Source organism: Rattus norvegicus, chromosome 3 (genome assembly GCF_021556685.1).
Source record: "Rattus norvegicus strain SHRSP/BbbUtx chromosome 3, alternate assembly SHRSP_T2T, whole genome shotgun sequence".
Taxonomy (NCBI): domain Eukaryota; kingdom Metazoa; phylum Chordata; class Mammalia; order Rodentia; family Muridae; genus Rattus; species Rattus norvegicus.
The window spans coordinates 112,295,607-112,309,066 of record NC_141536.1 but is presented as its reverse complement, the minus strand read 5'-3'; the positions used below and the strand labels follow the sequence as shown (position 1 = coordinate 112,309,066).

At 43.3% G+C, this 13,460-nt stretch overlaps 1 protein-coding gene and 1 long non-coding RNA gene across 4 annotated transcripts in view; one reads left to right on the top strand and one right to left on the bottom strand.

The window, feature by feature from the left end:
- Fbn1 (fibrillin 1) overlaps window positions 1–13,460 on the top strand; it is a 203,118-nt gene that overhangs the window by 145,119 nt on the left and 44,539 nt on the right. For all 3 annotated transcript variants that reach the window (XM_087654706.1, NM_031825.3, XM_087654705.1), the window contains 6 exon segments: window positions 6,385–6,507; window positions 6,660–6,782; window positions 8,190–8,315; window positions 10,335–10,457; window positions 12,094–12,216; window positions 12,511–12,675. In XM_087654706.1, the coding sequence (XP_087510832.1) occupies window positions 6,385–6,507; window positions 6,660–6,782; window positions 8,190–8,315; window positions 10,335–10,457; window positions 12,094–12,216; window positions 12,511–12,675 (783 nt within the window).
- Window positions 340–3,120, bottom strand: LOC120101649 (uncharacterized). The gene is made up of 3 exons (XR_015683770.1): window positions 3,047–3,120; window positions 2,599–2,831; window positions 340–649 (listed from the first exon to the last, which is right to left on the bottom strand). It is a non-coding gene; the product is annotated as an uncharacterized LOC120101649 (long non-coding RNA).

The window sequence follows — 13,460 nt, the reverse complement described above, 5'->3', positions numbered from 1 at the left end:
TGGAAGAAGCCGCTCTGTGCCATGACGTTGTTTTATAAATATTTAGATGTTGCCTTCAACCATGAAATAATGAAATTAAGTGCATGTAATGGTAGAAAGTAACTTAAAATTAAAATTAAATAGCATATTAGAGATACAGATTGTGACTTATAATTTAAAACATAACGGTGACCTTGAACTAGGTAACTTTAAAAACATTTAACAAGTAATTGACTGGACTTGAATTCTAAAAGCTGCTTGGCAAGGCCTTGTGACTTAAATATTAAAACTGGCATATTGGCAGTTTGATAATGTATGAATTCTCCTCTTTACTGTATCAGAAAACATACAAAATATATTTGTCAGTTATAAAGTGATCGTGTTAATTGTCCAACTTACTTAAACATGGCAGTAATGTGATTGGTGGTTCAAAAGTGACAGGCTGCCCAAGCCATTGAAAGAGGCATAATACTGACACTCTTTTATGCCCCCTTGCTGGTTGTCATAGAAATCCTTTAGGGTCCTTTGTGGTGAGAGCTCATCCACAGAGATGCTAAGGTACAGATGTCGCTCAGGTTCCGCATTGTTATCAGCTTCCAGTGTGGCCATAAGGCTTGCTCAGGGATTGGGGCCTGGCAGTGGGAAGAGGCGGGAGACTAACTCTGCTGCACTGTAACGAATAAAGGAAAACAAAGCTCACTGAAGTTCAGGCAGAGGACCATGATGATCATGAAGAGACAGAGTCTCTGGCAGAGACTTCATTGGCTGGAAGGGAAGGATCTGTAGAGCTCCTTTTACAAAGTCCATTTAACGGGCAAACACACAGAGGACGGTCATTTTAGGTCTTTTACCATGATGAGTGACATAGTTGTATCATTACAGGCAAAAGAGATAAGAGTATGGGAGCTTACTGCTATCCCAGATAACAGGCCTAGAGGCAACGTGAATCTACTGAGGCCTCTATGTAACGAACTGTTCACCACACGTGCATAAAAATCCATTTTTAAAGGGAATTTTTTATATAATTGAATATGCAGAGATGCAAAGGCTGGGGGACAGGACATGCTCATCGTGGGCTGGATAAGTCAGTGTCAATGTTACAGCACAGAAGTCACCTTTAGTGAGCCCTATGAACAGGAATATACCCAGGGAAACACTGTGGGTTTGTTTTTTTTCAGAAGGGCCAATACCTTCCTCTTTTTTTTAACTGCAGTCTCAAATGACTTTTCAGTTTGACATTATCCAGCAAATACTGTAGGAAGATGCCCCAAATTTTGTGACCTCTTCAATATCACAGTAGCATAGTTTATGATATTCTTTTCTGAAACAGATGAATTCTTCAGGTCCTCCCACTGTTCTGTGATCATGAACTAATCATCAGAGTCATCTGACTTTAACCAGACAACCCTCTTGGGTAAAGAACTCTGCAGAAACCTATGGGAGGAGGGGCTGCATTAGGTTGAGAAGAAAAGATCCCCTGGGAATAATCCTGTTAATAGCAGCCAAAGGTATCACACTGGACCGGAAATGACTTACACAGACAGGAACTGGCAAGCCTCACATACTTGAAAACACATTTTTAAAAATCAGCCAAAATGTCTTTTTAGTCCCACATAACTAGGTCTCTCTCAGGCTGGTTTCAAGACAGTATTACTCATAGCTTCGAGCACCGTCAGGTCACCTTGGTGATGGTCCTGTTAAGGACAAGTGTTTGTAATGTCCCAGGCAACTGATGTAAACTGAGATACTTTTCCTGCCTAATTGGATAAGCAAGACACACTACAAATAACAGTAAAAAGAAATGTTGCAACTGTGTCGTAGTACATACACTCATAGACACACTCATACTCACACACACACTCACACAGACAGACATGCACACCCACACACACACCACATACATGCACATACACCACACTCACATGCACATACACACTTACAAATCATATACACACACCACATACACATACATGAACACACTCACCATAATCGTGTACGTACACTCACACATATGCACACAAATGCACCGCATACATACACACACACACACACACACACACACACACACACACACACACACACACACACACCCTGCTTATTTGGATAGAATTTTTAAAGTGAGTACCCTGGGAAGCAATTATTAAGAACACATATGCTGTCTCCTCAGGAGGGACTTTGTTTCATGAGAACTAAGATCACCCTCTGGGCTCCGTTACAGCTCTGTCTGAATACTTCAGCTCCCTTGTCATTACTGATTGTTTCCATTTTAACAAATAAACATGTCTTCTTCTCCCAATCACATCGGCAGTGTTAAGAATCCACCCACTGACTCACATTCCCAGCCCACACAGATGCTAAGCGCCTCATTTTTTTCTCCTTAAGCTTTGTCCAAATTGTGGATACTGCTGAAGGGAATGTTTGATTTAATGGAGAGAGAATGTGCGTTTGCTTGGAACCTAGGACGCAGATCCTCTGTCTTTGGCCTAAGTGGGTGGGGTCACAGCTTTCCTGTGACCTCTGCTGCTCATTCTAAGGAACTGTAATGGGAAGAAGATAAAGTCATTGCCGGGTGCCACCCAAGTGGGTCCTCACTTTCACAAGCTAATTTTTAGAACCCACCTGGCATCACACGCTCACTTAACCAGTGGATAAAATCAGAATTGTTGAAGAAGCAAGATTCCCTTTCACATGCGAACTGTTTCTGGCGGGTCTCAGAGTCATACTCTTCCGCACCATGGCCGGTCAGTTCCTGCTGCTTTTCTTATCACCACTAATTTTCCTCCTCTGGCTGTCAGCCTGTGGAAACTCCGTGGGTGTTCTCTTCAGTTAATAGTCTTGGCTCAAATTTTGACCTAAATTAAGAAATCCAAGTAGCACTTGCATTTAAGCTGTCATGCCCTCTTCCTCAGCCCCTAATTCTAGAGATTCCCCATGTGCCAGCACCACGGACTCAGGATCCATGGGAGGGATGCTATCTGGGGGCAGAAAGACAGGCGTTTGTAGGTAGCATGTTCTCTGTCTGTATGGTGGCCGTGGAGGCTATAGAAGTTCAACATGCATCTCATACCTGTGTGACAGATTTGTGGGCATAGGCATAGCCCTGCCACAGAGTCTGCTTGCTGCTCACCCTTCCCCTTCATGGGGCCCTGTACAGAGGACCTGTGTGAGCCTTTGTGACTGAGGACCTGTGTGAGCCTTTGTGACAGAGGACCTGTGTGAGCCTTTGTGACCGAGGACCTGTGTGAGCCTTTGTGACCGGGGACCTGTGTGAGCCTTTGTGACAGAGGACCTGTGGGGTTAAGGGGGTTGCAGTGTCAGCCTGAATTTGAATTTCTTTGCTTTGCTTGGCTTCCACTGATTCTGAAAAATGAATTTTCTGTCTGGAGCAAACTTGTGGAGAAAAGAGAACATTTGTACAGAAAGAGACGAACTTGGCAGACTTGTGCCGTTTCCTCCGTGCTATTGAAGAGCGTTTCAGTGCGGTGCTTTTGTTTGCTTGTTTTCCTTATGGCTCACTTTCCCCTGCACTTGCCCAAGTCTGCCATGGAAACAGTTAATTAGTAAGAGTTGGTGTGTGTGTGTGTGTGTGTGTGTGTGTGTGTGTGTGTGTGTGTGTGCATGTGTAATCCATACTCGTGCTGCCTCTGTTCACTCAGAGATGTTTGCCCTGTATGACCTGCTCTCTTTCTCATCTGCTTCTCACACACCGAGAACATACGCCAGTTAATATGATGCATTAGGTTCACAACATGAGACCTGAATATCACCCTGGAACCACTGCTTCCCAGGCGTCCCAAAGCTCACAACACACAACACAACCTCTTGCAAATAGAGTTTCTTTCACTTTGAAAGCATGGCAAACTTTAAAAATATTTTCTTGGATTAGAATTTTATATTAAATTTCAGTAATAATGATTAAAGGAGATTCCTCTATCGAGAGAAGTACAAGTGCAAGATTAAGGGGAAAGGTAAAGAGCACATGAAAATAGTGATGTCTTTGACCATTAGACAACTGGACAAAGGCAGGGGGAAAGGAGATAATTAGGGTTGAATATGGTTCAAAGACATGATATACATCTATGAAAATATAACCAGATCCACTTCATACAGTGGATATATATATATATATATATATATATATATATATATATATATTAATAAAAAGAGCCTGGAGAGGATAGTATGCAGATTGATAGCCTCTGAATAACTGAAATTATACTCAAGGAGGTTTGTGGATGTTTCTCTGAGTCTCATCAGCATTTAAGTCTTTAAAATAAAATTTGGAATAAAACTGAAGTTACTAAAATAATGATCTTAGTTACACATCCATGTCCCGAGGGAGGTGTCAATAGCGAGGGAAACCAAGTCCAGGGTAACCCTAGCTTCACCTTTTACTGGCTTTGGGGCTTAATCCCTGCCTTCTCTAAAATTTAAAAATCCCTAGAGCAGAATTCTAGCTCTTTCCACTTAAAAATCTTTCTTGGTTCCGTATCCATTACTTTTCTTGAGGGGATGGAACACCCAATAGAAACAACTGAGGAGGAAGAGGATTTATTTTGCCTTGTGACTTCAAGGGACACTTTATCATAGTGGGGAGGGATGACAGTTGAGCTGCCCTACCCGTGGCAGTGGTTTGCAGGATGGCATGTCTTGACTGACCAGGAAGCAAGTGTCATCTTCAAGTCTGGCCTGAGTGATCACATCTGCTGCCTATGTCATGGTAGCAAAGCCTTTCAATCTTCCCAAACAGTGCCACAGCTGGGCAGCCCGGGGTTACACACAGAGCCTGCCTGTGGGACATCTCACACTCAGGCCTTAGCAGTTCTGTAGTGTCTGGGACAGCTCCTTCTTTCCACCAACAATTACTATGACAAAAGGAGTTAAAGCAGAACTCCACAAAAGTTATGATTAGTGTATTACCTTCTGAGGTGTGGGACTTCCATGCCTAGGAACATCTGTGTTGGTTCTGTGGCGTCTGTTAGACCAGCCTAGGGAGGCTTACTTTTCTAAACGCCTATGGGACATTCAGCACAATCATCCCTACGTTGGCCTTCTTTATTTCTGTGGATGTGTGATGGGCTCTGTTGTCCAGTTACTTAGGGCTCCAGTCACGAGTTCAAAGCCTGCCCTATGACCTCTGTCGGTTCATGTGACTGTTGAGACCATATTAAAATCTACTGAAACAACTTGCTATAACCATTAAAAAATTCTTCCCTATGTATTTTCGTGTCATGATTATCAGTAACATCACAAAAGCATTATATAAGAAAACCCTGTCGTTATTGTATTTTGTGCTTCCTCCTAAGACCATTCTAAGCTTAAGGTAGAGCAGTTGGAAGGTATTTCTTAACCCTTTCAAGTCGTTAAACTGAGTTCTGTGAGTAAACAACAGGGTTATTGCTTAGCTGGTTTCTTTCTAAAGTCACCACTTGAGTGATCCCTGGAAATTCTTGCCACATTTCCTAGGCCTGTCTTAGGCTTCTTGACCCAAGTTCTGTGTGGAGTATTGGTTTCTACTTAGAAATCATAGTGTCATAGCCATACATTTTTGTTTCTAGTAAGTAGCAGAGTTAATCATGAAGATAACCTCTTACACGTTGAGTTTGAGGAAACAAAAAAAGTTACTATAACATTTTTATGTAGTCTACGTTGGGTAAATTTGAAATGAAATATCAGAGAATGAAGAATTTGAAATTGTTTTTGACCTTTTACTAACTTGACCTAATCTGGTATTTCTTAATTCTGATGAAAGTTCTCTCTAGGTTGACTTGAGTTTTACACGAACTATGCAAGACTGCAGTGTGATGCATTCTCTCAGGAAGTAGAGAAGAGAGACTGGCGTATTTGCCTTAAGCAACATTTTCTGTATATGATTGAAGTGATAATATCTAAAATAAGAATCCTATTAAAGTAAAGCATATTGAAACAAAAATACTTTAAATTTAAGAATAAATAATATATCATTCCAAAGTTTTCTGATATGTCACCATATCCATTTGCCTATGAAGATGTGATAAATGTGTATTGCCTGTAGTTGTCTTAATAAAATGTATTATCAATAAAAACATGACCATGAACACTACCCAGAAGGGTGTTGGGTGACTCACTTTGTCAGTTGGAGAGAGGGTCACTTTTCTGAGAGGTGGCTGGGTGCTCACATTAGAAATACACAGAAGGATGGGACCAACAACAAATGCAATGACCGTGTGTGTCATTCTGCCTTTGTAAATTAAAAGGCAAAGTTGTTCAACAGGGAGCTCAGCATCTGTGTGGATACTTAGTTGTCTACATTGCACCATGGTGAGGATGAGAGAGAATCCCCTTTCAAATATTGCTACGTCATTTAGAAGGCCCCAAAAATGCTTTTGTGCAGAACTTTTTCCTAAACCACTGATTGTTTTTCAGATATCAATGAATGTGAGATTGGAGCACACAACTGTGGCAGACATGCTGTGTGCACAAATACAGCAGGGAGCTTCAAGTGCAGCTGCAGTCCTGGCTGGATTGGAGATGGCATTAAGTGCACAGGTAAACTGGAAAAATAGCACAAGTTACATTCATGGTCTACTACATGGATCCGAAACATAAAAGTATTCATTTTAGAAAGTAGAATGTAATTTTTTGCATTACTCAATGTAAATGTCATTATATTGATAATGAAGTAAACTTTGTTCTTTAAGATCTGGATGAATGCTCTAATGGAACCCACATGTGCAGCCAACACGCAGACTGCAAGAACACCATGGGGTCATATCGCTGTCTCTGTAAGGATGGCTACACAGGGGATGGCTTCACCTGCACAGGTAGGCTGACTTTGGAAACAACTGTGTAACTTGTTGAAAAAGCACAATATCCCATATCAGACCAACAATTCTTCTTGAAGACTGGGGCGTGCTGGCCAAGTAATAGAAAATATTACTTATCTGAATTTAGATCCCCATGGAATGAAACCTTGGAGGCAAGTCACCAAGGAGACCTCAAAAGCTAGCACAGTGTGTATCTCTCTACCTTTCACATCTTACATATATGTACACGTATACACATACATACATAGATGTACATGTGCGCAAATATATGTACACATACACATTTACATGCACATGTTTCAATCCATGTAATGGCTTCACCATTCTAAAACAGAGAGCACCACCTGTTACATGTGTTCACCCTTGTGTTCACACCTGATTCTCACTGGGGCCTTGCTATCTCTGTCAAACCCATGGGTGAGCTTGCTCTAGGAAGATACATAGGGCAGCTATGTGGTGTTTCTACATGAGGATGCAGCACATGCTTTCCCCACACCATCGCCATCCCTGTATTGGCATAACAACAGTTCTGCAGTGCGCCGTAAGGCTTCCTCTCACTTTTTGATATACTCATGAATCATATTTCTCCTCAACTCTAAAAGTCACAGAATTAGCATAAACTTGCAATGTGCGTGTAGGTATGTGTGATTGCATGAGTGTGTGACTGCATAGTGCATGTGCATGTCCACAAAGACAGTGCTTCTTACATCAAGGACCTTGGCCGTAAAGCAGTAGGGACTATGTCACCCATACTTTTAAGTCACCCTTGTGACTTGGAGCATCGGCTTCAATTAATGGAATAAATTGACGAGCACTAATTTCTGTCTAGAAATATGAAATTAATCAGGTGTCAGGTGAGTACAAAAGAAGCTAAGGGCAGCTGAGTGAATTACTGAAATTCACTGAAAGTTTTATCTCAGCTCAAATCATCTCTGCCCAATCCAGGAATGCTTATTATCTTGGAAGAAATTTAAATTACACTTACTAGACATCGATGCTTCGTATGCTCGGAATTTAATGCTTGTGAATTTGGTGCTCCATTTCCTCTGTTACCCATTTATGCTGAGCCCGAAGAGCCTGAGACATGGACGTGCACTGTGACATGTTCTTTCGGGTCTCAACTATGTCCCCTCTGTGGGTGAAAGGATCTGTGTGAACGATGAGTTTGATTTACTATTCACATGGTGGCATTAGACATGATCAAGCAGTCGGAGTTCTGTACCCAGTAGTGCTGCATATTCAGTAACGGCACTCAAGAAGGAAAACCGGTGGGTTTAAAATTATCAAACAGGAGTGAATCATGATGACGTGCAGTTGGAACTTGGCAGTTAGAAAAAAATTATAGGACCTGAGGCATTGGAGAACGCTTGGCTGCAAAATCATAGCTTGTGTTTCTGCCCGCAGACCTTGACGAGTGCTCTGAGAACCTGAACCTCTGTGGCAATGGCCAGTGCCTCAATGCCCCTGGCGGGTACCGCTGTGAATGCGACATGGGCTTCGTGCCCAGTGCTGATGGGAAGGCCTGTGAAGGTAAGCATGGGGAAGCTGTGAGACGAGGCTGTTCAAACATCACTGGTTCTTTCCTATTTTAAAGCTGAAGTGCATCTTGCCTTCCCGTCTAAGCTGGTCAGTTTGGTTGGCAGAGTTGGTATTGTCAACTTCAGAGGATCTAGAAACACCGAGAGTCAAGCCTCTGGGCATGCCCATGAGGAATTATCTAGATTAGGTGAGCCGAGCTGAGAGTCGTCTTAACTCTTTGTGGCACCATTGTATATGCCGGGGTTCTGGATTAGATAAAAGAAGAGAAATCAAACTAAGCATTAGTGCTCTCTGCTTCTCTGCTTCCTGACTGTGGCCATAATACATAAAGCTGCCTCATGCTCCTGCCTCAGCCAGGCGAGGGTTTCCTCCCACGAGTGTGCATGATCTAAAACAAACGCTCTTGACTTTGCTCCTTTTGTCACACCAAGACAAGCAGCTAGTATAAGGTTACGATACCTTCACGCAGAGAAAATCTGGGCCAAGTGATTTGCAGTGTTACACTGTGGGACACAAGAGAGGAATGACCATGTGCAGTTCATCCGATGCAGCTCGGCTACTCTTACTTCTAGAGGGCGGGGAAGCTTCAAAGCACAGACACTCCCCCACACACACACCCCCGTGCTCTGTTTGAGGCTTGTCTATAAATACAGAAGCACGGCTGTTCCTCTCTGCCAGGCTTTGGTTCCTAGCAGTCAAGGATTCCAGATAGCAATAGCAGAGAGTTTGCCCCTTGTGTGGAGTAATGTCCTAAATATATCTTACAGCATTCTCTAAGTATCTCGCACACGTAGACACAGAGCGGGGTCTGACATGTCCCTGGGGGAGAGTTCCCTGGAATGGTGCCACTTGCTTTGGTCTCTCAGCTTTGAGTTCTGTCTTTCTGGGACATATCAGTCTGACAGGAAGAGTCCTGGGAACCTGTTGACTCAGGATGGATCCAGTTAGGAAACAACAGATCCTTCTCCTTACTCACACTTGTCAAATCTAAGTACATTGTCTTCATTGAAAGTAATTGGGGATTACAGTGAGCTGAAATGATTACAGGAGAAGTAAACCAATGATAAGGACCGACAGAAGTTTAGACAAGAGCCCATTAATGCATTAGCCAATAGCTGTTCCTTATTAAAGGCTGCGGCTTCTCACTCTTCGGCTGTGCCCTGCATACTTGTTTCTGTATTTTCCTCAGTTATGGAACCCCTGGGTATTCTTTATCCTGTTCACGTTAAAAGTGCAGCACTGGTACATGACTTCGGAGACCTTGCTTGTGAACCTAATGCCTTGTTTGCTTCTGTACCCCCCAAACTCAAGGGAAATAGGCACTGGGCCACCTGTGGAGACAGTCACAGGGCAAGTGTTGCTTCTCTTAAAACTTACAGGAAAGTTCTATTTGTTTGTTTGTTCTTAATATAAACCGTCACTGACAGAGGGGCCACACCTAGTTAAAGCAGTCTCCAGTCTGAAAATGTGTCTGTTCGTCACACAAGCAGAACACTTTGCTGGAGCAGTGGGGGAGGCCCAGAAAAGGCGTCTGTAGCGTGTAGGTCTCCTATAGACCGCAGCAAGCATGCAAGGTAAAACTAGGACAGAGGATAAAAGTGAACTTTAAAGCTGCTCCCAAAGGATCTTAAAATTTTAGTTCTCCATCAAAATTGAAGACTCTACAGATAAGAAGAACCCGCAAATTTATCCGCGAATTTGTTCTGTTTGGCTCTTGATTACAACAGTAAGGTAGACCTATATCAAATGCCACAAAAAAAGATAGATGGCTGTCTAGAGAAAGTTCAACCAATGGTGTAGCATGTGATGGGGCCTCAGGAAACAGAGCCTGTCACTAGCAAGGCTTCTTCTCACAGACAAATGCCCTGAAGGTCCTGGGAACTGCCTACATTGATGTCAGGCAAACTGCATTGTCTTAATGCTGATATCCATTCCCTAGTTTTATTGGGTGGCTTCTTCAGTGGAAATTTTATTTTTAAATCTGCCTCTTTTTGTAATCCCTCCCCCAAGATATCAACGAGTGCTCCCTTCCAAACATCTGTGTCTTTGGAACTTGCCACAATCTCCCGGGCCTCTTCCGCTGCGAGTGTGAGATTGGCTACGAGCTGGACCGAAGTGGAGGGAACTGCACAGGTAAGGTATCACGTATGTTAAAAATGGGCTCCCAGGTGTCCCCAGGGGTGTTTTTGCTGGGGTATCACCAGGATGGCACGAGCTACAGAGGAAAACAAAGGAAGAGTAAGGCACTAAGAGTCAAGGGTACATTTCTCAGGCCTGGGACTGGTGAGGGGTGAGTGTACAGAGAAGGGGATACGTCTATGGGTTTGGACTTGAGGCTGTGGCTCCAGAGAGAAGTTTCTGGGGTGCTCCAGCTGTATGGCTTCCTGCCAGTTTCTTCCCTCCCTTAGTACATCTTCAGAACCTCCTTTCAGAGACCATGCTCTAGAACCCCAGTTTGTTTTGTACACTTCCAAGCACTACCCACATCTTCCCACCCAAGCTGAGGTTCTGACCACCAGAGTGCCTGACACACAGGGACCAGCCATGCATTTCCTTTGTGTGTAGCAGTGGTGGGGGGATACAAGTGGTTAGGTGGCTAGGCAAATGTATGTGGTGGCCAAAAGTCAAGTTTCCAGTGTCTTCTTCTACAGCTCTTCACTTCATTTGCTGAGACTTGGTGTCTCACTGAACCTGGAACTCATTGATTTGCTGGGCTGGCTGGCATGAGTTCTGAGATCCTCCTGTTTCTTCTTCCTCCTATGCCTAGGATTATATGGGTGCAGAGGATCTCAATTTGTGTTCTCATGTTTGTGAACACTCTGCCCACTGAACCGTCTTCTTAGTTCCATTTAATACATGAGTCTTTTTTTTTTTGGAGAAAAGGACTCCCAGGGGACAAAAGGAAAAAATTAGAAAAGTTGTAGCTCCCACCAGACTGTCACAAACTGCTCTCTTTGTCACCAAGAAAAGGCTGACAGTCGTGGCAAGTCTCCCTCTTAGACCACCCTCCTACTCACAATCCAGAGGCAGCAGGTCTCCTCCTGGAGGACACCAGGGTTTCAGACCACAGGAAACACCCCAGGACAAGCATCCTGACTCCCCAGGCTGTCTGCTCCAAAGCCATTTGTCTAGTTCGGGATATTTCTTAGGCATTAAAAATAGAAAAGAGGGTTGTACAGGGTTAGAATTTGTCAAAAAAAGATCCATGTCCTAAATCTCTGGAATGCTGTACATAGTTTTGGAATAGAAGCCAAAAGGGAAATAAATGTTCAGCAGAGCATCTGTGCAGGGAGGGAGTCTGTATGAAGAAACACACCAAGCCTCCTACATGCGTATGCAGAGAAGAGAGCAGAGACCACCTGCTCCCAAGTGTTCTAGGACGTCTTGTTCTAATTTGACAAAACAACACAGCACACATATTAATGTACTGTTCTTATAAACCTATGCCTGAAGTTTTGGTTGGCCGAGATCAAAACAATATTTTGCCATTAGTTACCTGGACTGGAATATTTTTCTTAGCTTCAAAGTTACATTTTATTCTCATGACAAGTTCAAAGAGTAAATGTCTTCAGGGGGTGGGGGTTGGACCAAAGGCTATGACTCAGTTCCCTCCTGGGGAGATGGCTTTCAGAAGTGGGAGGTTGCATAACTAGGCATAATCAAGGAATTGATTAGTTCTTCTCAGGAGCGCTGGACTAGGTGCTACTGCCATTAGTGATGTCAGTCCACATGGGATGCTGGGTAATTCTGCCCATTTGTTTGGCTGCAGATGTTAATGAGTGTCTGGATCCTACCACCTGCATCAGTGGAAACTGTGTCAACACTCCAGGCAGTTACACATGCGACTGTCCACCTGATTTTGAGCTGAATCCAACTCGAGTGGGCTGTGTCGGTAAGATCCTTAGACCTTTTCCAAGATACCTACTGTTTATTATTTTTAAACCAAATAGTCCATTTCTCATGTTTCTGAAAGTAATATCATAAAAACGTAAAGATTTCTCAAACACATTATATGCTTTGAGCTTTCTTTTCTGAAGGAAAATGACCAATATATATTCTTGAACACTTTTCAACTTCTTAGGAAAAGTTAAATTAGGATTTTTAAATACTTTCAGAAACGAGTGTGACTTTTAACCCCTCCAATCAGAGGGATAGGCCTGACACTTTTTAAATCTGTGTATGATAGATACTCGCTCTGGAAACTGCTATCTGGATATCCGGCCCCGGGGAGACAATGGGGATACGGCCTGCAGCAATGAAATTGGAGTTGGTGTTTCTAAGGCTTCCTGCTGTTGCTCTCTGGGTAAAGCTTGGGGAACCCCATGTGAGCTGTGTCCTCCTGTGAACACATGTAAGTGGACACCCTGCATCTTACTGCAACTACAACTACTACTGTGTAAACCAGTCCAGTTCTCTTTGTAGCCATGAAGGAGAAGCCACTAGTGTCTTCATGCAGGAAAGGAAAGGCAGATTCATCCACCAGTCCAGGATGTGGGAGTCCAAACAGCTCTCTCTTTGGCCTGTGTGAAAAGCTTATGTAGGGCAGGAAGTGTCTCCTACCTTAGTTAGAATTACTTTAATATTTCCAGGGCTAGGCTTTCAAGTATTTGTGAATGGAAGCTTAAGACTACAACTCCGTTAAAGGTGGGTTTCTGTCTTGTCCACTTTGATTTAAACTAGGTGTGGCCAGTCTGGCCGAGGTCAGACTTTATCGGGTGAATTGGGATGAATGTTGGTTCATTTCTTGAAGAATAGTCAATTAGTCACTTCTCAAAATATCCGTGAAATAAGTTGAGAGTAGAGAGCCAGAGGTCTGCCCTCCAGAAGTGCGCATCCATTAGGTAGAGTGGAGCACAAACAAGAGAGCTCTAATTCAGCACAAGCTCAACCACAGAGGAAGATGAATAGGCACAGAGTCATGTTTGACAGAAAACACACACGAGATTCAAGCTGGGACTCTTCAAGTGATGGCCGTATGACCTTGGCCGGACTAGTGTCTTAGGATACCTCATCCAGTACAGCCTGGCTGGCACAACCTTCTCTTCCCTCTTCAGAGAGAAAGGGTTTAGTTCTAGATAGAAGTGCTGACCACTTTGTGAACTTTTGAGTTATGCATTGAAGAACATGAGGTAAGTG